The 15,093-nt window shown below is 35.7% G+C and overlaps 3 protein-coding genes across 3 annotated transcripts; 1 reads left to right on the top strand and 2 right to left on the bottom strand.

Annotated features, from left to right (window-relative positions):
* Positions 1-233: 233 nt before the first annotated feature.
* LOC104235775 (putative pentatricopeptide repeat-containing protein At1g26500) lies at positions 234-2,894 on the bottom strand. Its single transcript, XM_009789587.2, has one exon. It carries the CDS (start codon positions 2,807-2,809, stop codon positions 1,283-1,285), a length of 1,527 nt encoding a protein of 508 aa, XP_009787889.1. The 5' UTR covers positions 2,810-2,894; the 3' UTR covers positions 234-1,282.
* Positions 2,895-3,781: 887 nt separating this feature from the next.
* On the top strand, positions 3,782-4,198 carry LOC138889545 (secreted RxLR effector protein 78-like). The gene has a single exon (XM_070172869.1). It carries the CDS (start codon positions 3,782-3,784, stop codon positions 4,196-4,198), a length of 417 nt encoding a protein of 138 aa, XP_070028970.1.
* A 961-nt stretch (positions 4,199-5,159) lies between these two features.
* On the bottom strand, positions 5,160-5,555 carry LOC138889544 (secreted RxLR effector protein 161-like). The gene has a single exon (XM_070172868.1). The coding sequence runs from the start codon at positions 5,553-5,555 to the stop codon at positions 5,160-5,162; it is 396 nt and encodes a 131-aa protein (XP_070028969.1).
* Positions 5,556-15,093: the final 9,538 nt, after the last annotated feature.

Raw genomic sequence — 15,093 nt, 5'->3', positions numbered from 1 at the left:
AATTTAGAGGAGAGGGAACCACATTATCTTGATTTTGATATATTTGATTCTCATGGTTTCCCAATGTGTTGTTACTATTGTTGTCGGCGTTGTTGTTTGACATGGTGACGCCAATAGATAAGATGTAGCTTAAAAGGAAAGATTATCAGATTCCCGGTAACAGAACCAATTTGTTTAACCAAAAATCTGAGTCTTTGGTCAAAGCTAAAAAGAAATTCGGGTTACTGATAATCATGAGACAAAAATAAAATACTTTTGAGAACGATGGTAAAGAAGCAAATAGATGTATATTTCAATAAATTCTCAATAGTATCTCGTCCTTACAAATGATGATACTTCTTCCTTTTATAGATAATTCTAGGTAAAGGAATGAAGTCTCAGCTTTAATGATATAATCATGAGTAATAAATGATATTAAATAAGCCGTTATACAATCATTCCTATTAAATACCGATTTCATAATGTATCAAGTATTTAATAATGAATTTGGACTCCTTTCTGTCACTAGATCTTTGCTTTCAATGCCTTCTATCCGTTGGCTGTAGATAATTTAAATTGGTACGAGACTCGTATCTATACGTCGTCTCGTGCCTATTTAAATTCTTCTTCTCGTGGCTGTTTCCATCCGTGCCTCTTAGTCAATTGCTGCGCTTTGACCATTTAACTAATCCACGTGTCATGTCACATCATCTTTTAATATAAACTCATTTTTTTCCCAATACACACCTTGTTTTCTAGCTCTACATATCATAATCTATGGGTAATCCTGGATTCGTGACTAACATTTCACTGCATCTTCATTGCTATATTTATATGACTTCGGCAGTTGCCTGACAATTCAGAATCTCTTTATCATCTTTCACCATTCATCAACTTCCAAGTTATTGGGTTGCTGGTAGAAGCATCTTTTCCCAAACTGTTACTCCTCAAGCCAGTAGAGAATATCTTACGGCTTAAGCACTCCTCTCCTTTTCCCATTGAGCTATGCACATCTCGCGGATAAGGTTCCCAAGCGCAAGTACTAAAAGAAAGGGAACATGCTATACAACACTAGCTGGCGTTTACATGCCCATTCCAATCTCCCTGCCATAGAATTACAACAACAACGCACCACTTGACTGTTTTTGTTTGTTTGATCAAAGCAGATAAATAGTGAAAGGGAGCTTTAGCTGCACCTGGAAGAATAGGTTGCAACCACCGGAATGGAAATTCAACACTAGCTGGCGTTTACTTGCAGCTTTCACCGCATTTTGGCTAAAGATAAAGTTTAAAACTATAGCAGTCATGACTCTGTTGTTCTGTTTCTCCTCCTATCCCTAGTTGCCATTTTCTCCCCATACCTTGCAAATATATCAGCTAGATCAAAGTGCCCAACCTCTCTAAGTTTTTTGCTCATCACCTCAAACATAACCACACCTTCCTCATTGGAATAATAATGCAAAAACTTGTTATAATCAAACCTAGGCACCTCAACCTTTTTGTACAGTAATCTCTCTGCATACTTGGTCGCGTCAAACGTCCTTCCTGCCTTAACCAAACCTCCTACGAAAATGGTATCGAAATTCACAAGAGGATCGGATCCTTTCCTCCCTCTCTTCCCCAAATGTCCCTGTAACAACATCACATATGTATGCATTATCGGCTCACATCCTCTTTTTATCATCTCCCTAAATACTTCAGTTGCTTCACTTGCTCTTTTCAACTTCAATAGCCCCTTGATCATCCCATGATAAACACTTATATCAGCCTTCTCCATCCCTTGCACAACACTATACGCTTCCCTAATCCTCCCTCTACTCATAAGCCCATAGGTTATCGATGCTAATGTAAGGTTATCGGCTTTAATCCCTCTCTTTTGCATTTCTTCAAACACTACATAACTCTCTCCAAGCTTCCCTTTCTTGCACAACCAATTGATCACCAACCTGTAAGTAGAAACCCCCAATTCAGACATCCTATTCACTCTCATTGATTGAAAAACCTTCAATGCTTCATCATATCTATTATTCTTGAATAGGGTCTCCATCATAGTCTCAACACATTCAATATCAGGTTCAAAACCTTCATCAACCATTAAATTCCAAATCTTTGAGGCTTCAATCACATCACCAGCATCACAAAACCCATATATTAACCATCTATAAGTAACTCCATTTGGCTTTATCCAATCTTTCAACTTCAACACCACACGCTTAGCCTCCTCAACAAGCTTATATCTACAAAGAGCCTCAACTACCTTATTCAGTATTTCCACATTATACCCATATCCAAAACCATTCATTACATGAAAAACTTCAACACATTTCTTCAACTCCCTAGCTTCAGCCAGAGTTTTTAACCCAACTACATATGTTTTAGGGGTGACCAATTGACATCTTCCAATTTCTTGAAGTACTTCCCAGAAAAGATCAATGTTTCTTGATTTTCCAATTACATCTAGCATTTTGTTGAGGGTGGTGGATGTGTGATTGAAGTGGGGTTGTAACTTGGTAAATTCATAGAATTTGTAAAGGGGTCTCCAAGAATATGGGAATTTGTTGCATACTTGAAGGAAGAACTCATGGGTGAGGTCAAATGGTGTTTTGCAGAGGTTATTGTGGATTTTTTGGTTAGATGAGTACTGTTGTTGGTAGAGAATTGTACAGACTCTTAATAGGTGGGTTTCGTTTACTGGTTTGATGGGGTTTGGAGATTGGAGTTGAGGAGCAAATTGGGCTGCGCCGGTAGCTGCTGATATGGGGATAATTTGGAGATGACGATGGGGTGATAGGAGGAATGTGAAAGACCTGAAAATTTTAGGTTTTAACATTTGTGTCAGAAAATTGTGTAAGGCTGCTTTGTTTCTCTTCAAGTTCAATAGAGGTGTTGTCTTGAAGGAGCAATGAGAAGCAAAAGACGAGAGGCGATTCAATATAAATTTATACTGCTCACAAAAATTTCTTATTTTATTTTTCTAGAAGATATTTGCAATTATACATAGATTTTTTGTTGAAATTTTCGGATATCAATAATCCATCTCCCTATAGTGTGTGTCCAATTTACATGATGTTATAATCTGTTCCCAAAAAAATAATGTATGAATAATGTATATTCATTCAAGTGTTTAGATCTCACAAATTATATATAGTACATTAAGAAATGTTTCATATTCTGGTGAATAGGATCTATAACGCAAAATAGAAATAAATCTATCAACCATCAACTTAAAGAGCAGATGCGCATAAAACAGTATAATAAAAAAAATAATTTGTATCTTAGTTCTTTGATAATGTTAATAATCAAAGTCTGTTTGGTCAAAGCTTGTGTCTGGTCAAATTTTTGGAAGGAAAAAATATGTTATTGAGTAGAAGCTGTTTGTTTTTGAGAAGCTGAAAAAATAACTTTTTATCAAAAATCTAAGCAAAAGTTGTTTTAATTATCCTTTTGGCAAACATATCCCTCACAAAAAAGTTATATATATCAAAATAACTCTACTCAATTTGGACTAATTTTTAGCTATTCGAAACACAATTCTCATGTCCAGAAGTTTATTCGACGTCTCCTCCCTCACGATTCATGTATTCTCTCTCACGGTATAAGTGTTTTTTTTTTTTTTTTTATGGTAGATTTCAAATATATAGTGACTTCGACGTAAATATTTTTATATTTCTTGAGAGATGTCTTGATATATTTAAATCGTCTTAAAAGAATAAAGTATTTTTCAATTTTATTATCATATTTTAGGGGTATCAATTTGTTGAGCCATACGGTAAAAATCTGGGAGAGAGTGATAGAAGGGAGGATGAGGAGGAGTGTGTCCATTTTCGAGAACCAGTTTGGTTTCATGCCGGGTCGGTCGACTACTGAAGCCATTCCCCTTGTGAGGAGATTGGTGGAGCAATATAAGACGATGAAGAAAGACTTGCATCTCGTGTTCATTGACTTAGAGAAAGCTTATGACAAAGTCCCGAGAGAAGTTCTTTGGAGATGTTTGGAGGCTAAGGGAGTGCCAGTAGCGTATATTCGAGTTATCCAAGACATGTATGATGGAGCTAAGATACGGGTAAGGACAGTAGGAGGAGACTCTGAATACTTTCCAGTTGAGATGGGGTTGCATCAGGGATCTGCACTTAGCCCATTTTTTCTTTTCGTTGGCAATGGAGACATTGACACGACACATTTAAGGGGAGGTGCCTTAGTGCATGATATTTGCAAATAACGTAGTTCTGATTGATGAGACACGTGGTAGTGTTAACGAGAGGCTGAAGGTCTGGAGACATACCCTTGAGTCTAAAGGTTTCAAGCTGAGCATGACCAAGATTGAATACTTGGAGTGCAAGTTCAGCGGTGTTGCCCAGGAAGCGGACGAGGATGTGAGGCTTGATACGCAAGTCATTCCCAGAAGAGAGAGGGAGTTTTAAGTACCTTGGGTATGTGATTCAAAGTAATGGGGAGATTGATGAGGATGTCACACATCGTATTAAAGCAGGGTGGATGAAGTGGAGACTTGCTTCCGTTGTCTTGTGCGATAAGATGTGTCGTTGAGACTTAAAGAGAAGTTTTACAAGGTGGTGGTTAGACTAACTATGTTGTATGGGATTGAGTGCTGGTCAGTTAAGAACTCCTATGTCCAGCAGATAAAAGTAGCAGAGATGAGGATGTTGAGATGTGTGAGAAAATACGGGAGAAAATATTATTGATTAATGTTCTATGTTACAATATGCCCTATTTATATGTATACATAATACATAACCTACTCCTATTACATAGGGACTAGGACTAATTACATACATTCACATAACTATTCTAACACTCCTCCTCAAGCTGGTGCATATAAATCATATGTGTCGAGCTTGTTACATATGTAGTTAATACGAGGACCAGTGAGGGACTTGGTGAAAATATCTGCAAGTTAACCATTCGACTTCACAAACTTTGTAGCAATATCTCCCAAGAGTATCTTTTCTCTAACAAAGTGACAGTCAATCTCAATGTGTTTAGTTCTGGAACACTGGATTTGACGCAATATGAAGAGCAACTTGATTATCACACACAAGTCCCATCTGACTAATCTCACCAAATTTCAACTTTTTGAGCAACTGTTTGATCCAAATTAGCTCACATTTTGCCATAGCCATTGCTCGATATTTTGCTTCTGCACTAGACCGAGCAACCACATTCTATTTTTTGCTCTTCCAAGACACCAAATTTCCTCCTACTAAGACACAATATCCAGACGTAGAACGTCTATCAAAAGGTGATCCTATCCAATCAGCATCTGAGCATCCAACGATCTGCCCATGGCCTCGATCCTCAAATAATAAGCCTTTGCTTGGAGCTGATTTTATATACCGAAGAATGCGTAGAACTGTATCCCGATGACTATCATAGGGACAATCCATAAACTGACTCACAACACTCACAAGAAAGAAAATATCAAGTCTAGTCACTATGAGGTAATTTAATTTACCAGCCAACCGTCTATATCTTGTAGGATCGCTAAGAGGCTCCCCCTGTCCTGGCAAAAGTTTAGAATTTGGATCCATCGGAGTGTCAACAGGTCTACAACCTGTCATTCCTGTCTCCTCAAGATTATCTAAGGCATACTTCTGTTGTGAGATCACAATACCTGAGCTAGACTAAGCGACCTCAATACCCAGAAAATACTTTAATCTGCCCAGATCCTTAGTCTGAAAGTGCTGAAAGAGATGTTGCTTCAACTTACTAATATCATCATGATCATTGCTAGTAATAACAATATCGTCAACATAAACGACCAGATAAATACAGATATTTGAAGTAGAATGTCGATAAAATACAGAGTGATTAGCTTCACTACGAGTCATGCCAAACTCTTGAATAATTGTGCTGAACTTACCAAACCAGGCTCGAGAAAACTACTTTAGACCATAGAGGGACCGGCGCAACCGACATACAAGGCCACTAGACTCCTCTTGAGCAACAAAACTAGGTGGTTGCTCAATATAAACCTCATCCTCAAGTTCAACATGAAGAAAAGCATTCTTAATGTCCAACTGATAGAGAGGCTAATGGCGAACAACAGTCATGGATAGAAAAAGACGGACTGATGCTATTTTAGCCACGGGAGAGAAAGTATCACTGTAATCGAGTCCAAATATCTGAGTATACCCTTTGGTAACAAGACGAGCCTTAAGTCGATCAACCTGGCCATCTAGACCAACTTTGACTGCATACACCCAATAACAACCAACAGTCGATTTACCCGAAGGAAGAGGAACAAGCTCCCAAGTACCACTCGTATATAAAGTAGACATCTCGCCAATCATAGCCTGTCGCCACTCGGGATGAGACAGTGCTTCATCTGTAGACTTAGGGATGGAAACAGAGGATAAATATGACACAAATGCACAATGGGATATGACAGACGATGGTAACTTAAACTGACATAATGAGGATTAGGATTAAGTGTGGACCGTATACCTTTTCGTAGTATGATTGGTTGATCAAGAGGAGACAAGTCCGCAGTATTAGCAGGGTCAGGTGCAGGATGTGAATCAGCTGGGCTTGATGCTGGATGCGGGCGATGATGATAAGTCAGAAGTGGTGGAGCTGTAGAAGGTTGAACTGGACTAGTTGGTGGCACTAAAGCTATAGTTGGTGGAACTGGACTAGGTGGTGGCACTGGAGCTATAAGTGGTGGAGCTTCAACTGGAGCTGTAGGTGGTAGAGTTGCAACTGGAGCTATGGAGGAAAATGAGTTGGGATAGTGTTCTCAGTCTCCAAAAGACAGAACTGGTAGCACCTCAGAAATATCTAAGTGATTAACTAGACCTATGAATTATTTGGGTTTCAAAGAAGGTAACATCAGCAGACATAAGAAACCGCTGGATGTAAGCACGTGATTTTTGCCCAATATGAGAATTACTCCCAAAAAATTCAAAAATAAAATAATTTTTCTTTGGTGTGCAATTTTGTGATGTTTTGTGATATTTTGAATAATTATTTGTATTTATCTGTGCGTGTTTATTTGCTAAATTAATAAAAAATACAAAAATATGTCGCATTTTGCATGTAGGATTTAATTCTATAATTGTTACTAATTAAATTTGTTTACAAAAAAATGAAAATTACAAAAATAGGCATCTTTTGCATTTTTAGCATCTAATGTCCAAATATACAATTTTATGCTTAATTATTACTTAATTATGTGTTAATTGTTATTTGGAGTTAATTTGCACTTTTATAACTTAATTTAGTTCTTAATAATAGTTTAAGTATTTTTATAATTTAGTTTTAGAAAAATAAAAGAAGAAAAAAGAGCGAAAATATAAAGAAAGTCGGAATTGGGCCTCTTCTTCGATTTCAAGCCACAGGCCCAAAAAATGGCCCAATCTTCCCTACGACCCAGTCCATTTCGAACTGGGTCGACCCAGTCCATAACCCAAAAGACCCAAACCCCTTTTGTCTTACATTTTACAAAAAAACAAAAACAAAACAAAAAAGAAAGAAAGAAGGGAAAACCCTAAAGAGCTAACCAACCCGCCCCCCCTTTCTATCTTTCTTCTTCTTCTTCCTCAAGAAAGACCCCTCCCATGGCTGCCCTTTACCCTCCATTAGCACGTCCTAATAGACCAGTTGTTCAAGCTTTACCTGCTCCGACCATGGATGACCCAGCTGCGTCTTCATCTCCTTCGTCAAGCTCAAAACTTACTTGACATCCATGGTTGCCAACGCTACGTCGAATGCTTCTGTCTCCGAGCTGCTGCCTCACGCCCATCATCTTCAACACCAAGCTCCCCGCGACTGCCCATCACAGCTTCTGCCTCGTCAACTCAGGCAGCCATGGCTGCTATTGCATTCCATCAACGTCGAACAACTAATTTGGTTTGCCATTGTTCGACGACCAGCTGTTGTTGCTCCCCTATGCTTTACGTTGTTTCTTATCCCTCCCTCGACAAACTGTTGCTGCTACTCGTCGCAGTAGTTCACTATTGCCTGCTTCTCCATCGTCACTGTAGCAGCAGCTGCGTCCAGCCATAGGATCTCCGTCGCGATGCAGCTTCCTCCGAGCTGCTGCTGCCGGCATCTGCTGCTTCACTTCATCGTTCTTCTTTGCTTCTAGTGTTTTGTTGTTGCTTCGTCTTCTTTGTTTGTCAAATGTCGAGGGTTTTTCATTGAGTCGAGGCTTGGACAGATTTGTTTACAATCAAAGTTCGTCGTTGATTCATCTCCGGTTAGTTGTTTTTGAGTTTTATTTTGTCCATATTTTGTTTGATATTTTCCGGATCCAAAATCGTTAAATGATTTAATCCTTGTTTTGTTCGTTGTTCATCTTTGAAATAATTTTCTAGTGTGTTCATGTTGTTTGTTAAATTAATTTTCAGATTTCAAAATAGAAGTTTAATTAGTTGTTTTCATGTTTATTTCATGTTTGTATTATTGTTTAAGTGAATATTTGTTAGTTTAATATTTGTTAGATTCAAATTGAAATTTAATTAATTGTTTCTTCAATTTGTTTCATATATTTGATGTATTTTCCGGAAATTGTTAATATTGTTAAGTTCAAGTTTAAATTCATAATTGTTTCTTCTTAGTTTTTGTTTTGTCATTTGCCTAAAAGAATTTAGTTGTAATAAGGGAAGTATGTTGGTTTTAGTCATTTGAATCCGTCGTTTTTATTTTTAGATTTAATTCATGTTCATATTATGTTTGTTTGATTTTGAATCCGAAATGTGTATAGTTTGATTTCTTGTTTACCATTTGTGATTATTTCTTGAATTGGTCTCATAATCTTGTTTAAAGTTTAATATAAGAATTGTTTGTTGTAATGTTGTTAGAGTGGATTTTAAGTTCAATATGATTGAATTTAGAAATCTAAATATACTTGTTTGTTGTAGTTGTTGAATCCGAAAATAGGATTGTTTGTTGCTAAAAATTTGTTCAATCAAATTTTAGTTGTTCTTTGTTGTTCAATTTGTGTTCGTGTGATTTGTTGTTAAAATGTTGTTAAAATCGTGTTCATGTGATATTGTTGTTATGATGTTCATCCGTGTTCATATTGTTGTTTGAACATTGTTAGAAATTGATCATATTGTCTATATTTTGGTTAAGTTTGATTAATTGATGTGTTATAGCTGATGGGTAGTTTGGTAAATTTGTAGTACGTTCAGGGGTAGTTTGGTAATTTCAGTAAGGTCGTGAGGGGTAGTTTAGGAATTGTACATTTTGAAATTATTTATTTGAAGCATGGGGGACAAAATGAAATGGGGTGGGTTGTGATATAGTTGTTTAATATAAAGGGGGGACAAGATTTAATTTAAAGGGGGAATCTTGCATTATTTTAAATGAAGCATGGGGGACAAAATATAATGGGGTGGTGTGATATGTTTATTTAATGTAATGGGGATGAGTGGAAAGATAATGGGTTGGGTAGAGAAAAAGTATTGATTTAATTGATTAAAAGATTTATGGGATGGGATTATATATATGTGAAGTCTTGAAGACATAAAGAAGACAGAGAGGACAGAAATAAGAGAGAAGAGAGACGAGAAAAAATACACACACAGATAGAGAGAAAAAACGGACAGAGAATAGAAGAGAGAAAAATTCCGAAAAAATATTTAAGCTTTCAAAATAAAAATAAAAGCTAAAAAATCTACTGCTTTCTTTCTTTGTTTGAAATTAGTATTAATGGTTGTTGTTTCATTTAAAGCTTAAAGCTTTTGTTTTTTGGGATTACTACTCCACCGGTCTGTTACCGGTTTGTTACTGTTGCTGGGCAGTTGTTGCTGTTGCACTGTTATTACTGTTGCTGATTTTCATCTTCATTTTCTTTTGCTTCCAATATCAGGTACATATCTTTTAAACTCATGTTGTGAAGAGCTTCAACATGGCAAGTAAATGAAGTTTGGAATTATAAGGATGTCTTCTACTCATTTAAATTTTATTAGTTTAAATTTCAGTTTTGTTTTAGTTGGTTAATATAGTATTAAATCAATTAGTAGATTAGTTCTCTTTCTTAATAACTAATGGCTTAGTTATTTTAGGAACGCGATCAACTCATTTCTTTTAATATATGAAATAATGTCAATGATTTTTTTTACAAAATATAGAGTTAAGTGTTTGCAAATATTCGCATAGGCAGAGAATAAGAATTGGTTTATTTATCTCAAACTCAATCTTCGTAAGCAAAATTAACCAAATAATTATAACTTTGGACTAAAAACAAGTATATGAGAAGGATATGGGATTTATAAGCACGAATCGCAACATTTTATGTCAAGGATATGTAGAAATAGAGTTCGCATTAAATATAACAATGAAAATTCTTCAGAAACTATTAATTTGTCTATCAAATTAATTCTTTTTCCAGTTTTATATGCGATTCGATTTTTGGATATATTAATGTTGTATCCACGATAAAAATGGTAGTATTTTTAGTTACATGTTGTTTGTTTCTTTTTCATATCATTAATTCTTTAAAATTTGAATAGTTTTGAGGTATATAATTCATACGCGTAAAATAAGACTTGTAGCAACGCCTAATAAATTTTGAATTCTTTGTCAAGAAATTTGGTGGCATCCCAATCGGTGATTCTCCATGACTCTTACATTTAAAAATAGATGGATGCAATAAACATTTGTAGAGAATTTATATTACCGTCAAGAATATTTGCATAATTAAGGATGCGTTCGCGTGACTTGATTATACTTCTAAAGGCAATTCGGATTATGCGTTCGCGCAACTTCGAGCAAATTTTTTATTAAAAAGAGATTCGTCGGAGGATCTTAAATTAATTTCATAAAACCCGAGATGTACGGTTCACTACTTAATCATATAAAAAGTGCGAATGTTCTTGATTTTATTTAAAAATACAATTTCGAAAAAAAAATTATTTTATAATAAATATATTATCAATATCATTGTGTACATGTACGCGTGACACGATTTTTCACGTTAAAAAAATATATATAATATATAAAACGAATACACGTATGCGTGATTCGGTTCGAAGAAGGGTCTTTAATTGTAAACAATCTAAATAGAAGCGGTAACAAAATCATGCAATAAAAATGTAAAATCGAGATAATCAAGCCAAACATAACAGTTGAGCGACCGTGCTAGAACCACGAAATTCGGGAATGCCTAACACCTTCTCCCGGGTTAACAGAATTCCTTATCCGGATTTTTGGTTCGCAGACTATAATACAGAGTCATTCTTTTCCTCGATTCGGGATTAAAATTGGTGACTTGGGACACCCTAAATCTCCCAAGTGGCGACTCTGAAATAAACAAACAAATCCCGTTTCGACTGTCCTTTAATTGGAGAAAACTCCCTACGCACCCCTCGCGTGGGCGGAAAAAGGAGGTGCGACAGCTCTGGCGACTCCGCTGGGGATAAAACCCAGAACCACTGGTTCAGGGTTCAAGAATTCGAGCTTAAAATAATTGTTATAGTTGTCTTTATTTATTATCTGTTTTTTTTTACATGATATATGCCCAATGTGCTAAATGACACTTTTACCGCTTTAATATTATTTGAATTATGAATATATACAACTGCTACGAAACCCCCTTCTTTCTGAGTCTTCTAAATTTATGGTGCACACGTGCGCGTGACCCACCTTTCTGTTAAAGTCATACCAAATAAGACGAAGTTGGGACAAGTAACTAGGCCGGGTAGACTTTCGTGCTCCCGGTACGTTGCCCCCGCTTCGGCTCAAACTGTCCGTTTGGGTAAGCCAGGGCTAGATCAATATGCCTCAGGTTTTTTCACTTAGAATAACTCAGCTTCATGCCGGATCCCTAGTAGGAGCGATTGTTTGCATCACGTGCATTTGACTTTGGAGACTCAACACAGGGGTTGGGTCTGTCTAGGACAGGTGTACCAAAAAAAAAATGACCATCCTGATGCATCTTACTTGCTGCTACTTGCGCATTTATTTGATCCGGATTTGTGTGTTGACTGACTTTTGAATATCATGAATAATATTTTAAAATTGAAAAAAAAATAGCGGTTAGGGAATTGACTGTTTATTTTTGAAAAAAAAACCAATGCCCAAATAACTGTCAAAACTCTGCCGAAATTTTGAGAAAATGAAAAAAAAATGTTTTATTAGTTTGTTTTATTAAAAGCAAAGGAAAAATAGAAAATGAAAATAAAATAAAGAGTCTTATTTTTAAAATGGTTTTTTTATTTTATTTGCTTCAAAAAATAAAAAATAAAAAATAAAGGTCTTTCATTATTTGTCGCAAATATATATATATATATATATATATATATATATATAAATCCGAAAAGTTTTTTTTATTTCTAAAAGATATATATATCTTTATTTGTTGCAAAGAGTATTTGTCTTGCCAAGAAAATTCAAAATAAAATTCCAAAAAAATATGTCTTGCAAAAAATAATATAAATATCTTTATTTTCCATTGTTGATAAAACAAAAATAATAAAAATGTTTTCTTTTAAGAAAAAAAATCCGAAAATATTTTGATTCCTCTTTCAAAATTGAAAAGAAAATTCAAAATTCAAAAAATATTTTTTAGAAGCATTTCTTTTATCAAAAGTAAAATTCCAAAAATATTTTTTTTCTTTAGAATAAAAAAAAGACAAATGGAAATTCGAAAAAAAAACTTCCTTTTACTTTTGAAATTCTCAAAGTTCAAATCAAAAGAAAAGGAATTTTTACGAGTTTTTCTTTCAAAAAGAAATCAATCAAAAAAAAATATTTATACTTCCTTTGAGCAGTTCTTTCACAGTTCCAATAAAAAAAATATTAGTTCATTTACTTATTCACGAGGCCCGAACTACACGAGTTTGATTCTCACCGGATGTGAGATACGTAGACAACCCTCATCGGGTCCAATCCCATCTTTTTGCTAAAATAGCCAAAAACCAATAAATAAATAAAAACGTGTCAAAATTTTAATTTTGTCATAAATAAGTCGGGTGGTGTCTAACCTCCCCTGTTGCTAAAAATAGCCGAAAAAAAATATGTAAATTTTAATTTTGTCATAAAGAAGTCGGGTGACGCTGTTTTATCAAGACATAGCCGAATGTTCCCGAAAGGGACGCCGGAAGGCTGACTTTGCATAAACAGCCACCTTTGGGTTATTTTTTAAAATTTGGTCCAGTTGATCCACACAGCCTTAAAAAATCTTCGTCCCCGAGGCGCTGAAGGGCCGTGTTGCAACACCTGGTTTTTATTGTAATTTGAAAAAAAAAACAAAGAGTCAACGGTCAGGTGAATTTTTTTTAGTCAAAAATAAGCCGAGCTAGCTTCGACAGTGTCTTAAACCGTTCTTGCCGAAATAGCCTTAGAGTATCTTTCAGTTGTCGAAAGGTTATTTTCGTAAAAGAACGGACAAGTTTGTAAAGTGTCAAAATAATCCTCCCCGGCCTCAAAATTCATGCAAGATTTGGAAGAGGCCACATTGGCAAAAATAGCCGTTTGGTTGCATTTGTCAAACGGGGAAAGGAAGCTGGCCTTTTTGTTTTAAGGTTACAAATCTTTAATTAGAATATGTGGGTTGTTTGATTTTTCAGTTTATTTTAATATGAAAATTGAAAAAAAAAAGAAGATTAGTATTGCTTATCTTTTATTGGTCCGAACTACGCAAGGTCTGATTCATGCGGGGTCATGATACGTAGGCAATCTCCATAAGATTCGACCACAACAAATAATGAAAAAATGAATGAAAAAAATTGGAAAAAAAAAAGATGTTGCTAGTAATAAGAACCGACTGAGTCCATTCTAACATGTTTTATTTTGAATTGTGAAGAAAGTTGAGTTGGTCGGTTTGTTCAGAGGGTTCAACAAGAGTCTACTGTGCCGGAAAAAAATAGAATACTGAAACAGCAAATGACCGGAGTGTGTCAAGCATGGGCCAGTGGGCAAGGACAGCCTCGTCATGAGTCACAATTTGCGACACAACAAGAGCAGTACCACTCTCCTAAGTACCACCCGTACTCGTTAGATCTTCCTTCAAAGATTGAAGAGCCTGCCCGAAAGATGGTACAAGAAGAAATGACCCAAATGGTGAAAAACTTAGAACAATGGTTGAAAAACATGCAAGGGTTGTCTGGCCAAAAGAGTGTTGCCTTCAAAGATCTATGTATGTTCCCCGATGTCCACTTGCCGCCGGTTTCAAGACTCCCAAATTTGAAAAGTACGATGGACATGGAGATCCCATTGCCCACCTGAAAAGGTATTGCAATCAACTGAGAGGTGCGGGAAGAAATGAAGAATTATTGATGGCTTATTTTGTGGAAAGCCTTACGGGAGTAGTGTAAGCACGTGATTTTTGCCCTATATGAGAATTACTCCCAAAAAATTCAAAAATAAAATGATTTTTCTTTGGTGTGTAATTTTGTGATATTTTGTGATATTTTGAAGAATTATTTGTATTTTTCTGTGCGTGTTTATTCGCTAAATTAATAAAAAAATACAAAAATATGTCGCATTTTGCATGTAGTATTTAATTCTACAATTGTTAGTAATTAAAATTGTTTTACAAAAATTAAAAATTACAAAAATAGGCATCGTTTGCATTTTTAGCATTTAATGTCCAAATATACAATTTTATGCTTAATTAATACTTAATTGTGCGTTAATTGTTATTGGGAGTTAATTTGCGCTTTTATAACTTAATTTAGTTTTAATAATAGTTTAAGTATTTTTATAATTTAGTTTTAGAAAAAATAAAAGAAGAAAAGAGAGCGAAAATATAAAGAAAGTCGGAATTAGGCCTCTTCTTCAATTTCAAGACATAGGCCCAAAAAATGGCCCAATCTTCCCTACGACCCAGTCCATTTCGAACTGGGTCGACCCAGTCCATAACCCAAAAGACCCAATACCCCTATCTTGCATTTCAAAGACACAAAACAAAACAAAAAAATAAAAGGAAAACCCTAAAAAAGAGCTAAGCATCCGCCCCCCCCCCCCCATTTCTCCTTCTTCTTCCTCAAAACTCCATAGCACAACCATGGCTGCCTTCACCAACATCGACCACACCCCAACCATGGCTTCCCCTCCATCTTCACGTTTTTATTTTTCCGTCGACGTCGTCCATGGTTTCTCCGTTGCTTCATCTTCTTCGTCAAACCTCCGTTGTGCGCACTGCTGCCC

This window comes from Nicotiana sylvestris, chromosome 4 (assembly GCF_000393655.2).
Source record: "Nicotiana sylvestris chromosome 4, ASM39365v2, whole genome shotgun sequence".
Classification (NCBI taxonomy): domain Eukaryota; kingdom Viridiplantae; phylum Streptophyta; class Magnoliopsida; order Solanales; family Solanaceae; genus Nicotiana; species Nicotiana sylvestris.
The sequence above is the reverse complement of the archived record's forward strand: the minus strand, read 5'-3'. Positions and strand labels throughout refer to the sequence as shown.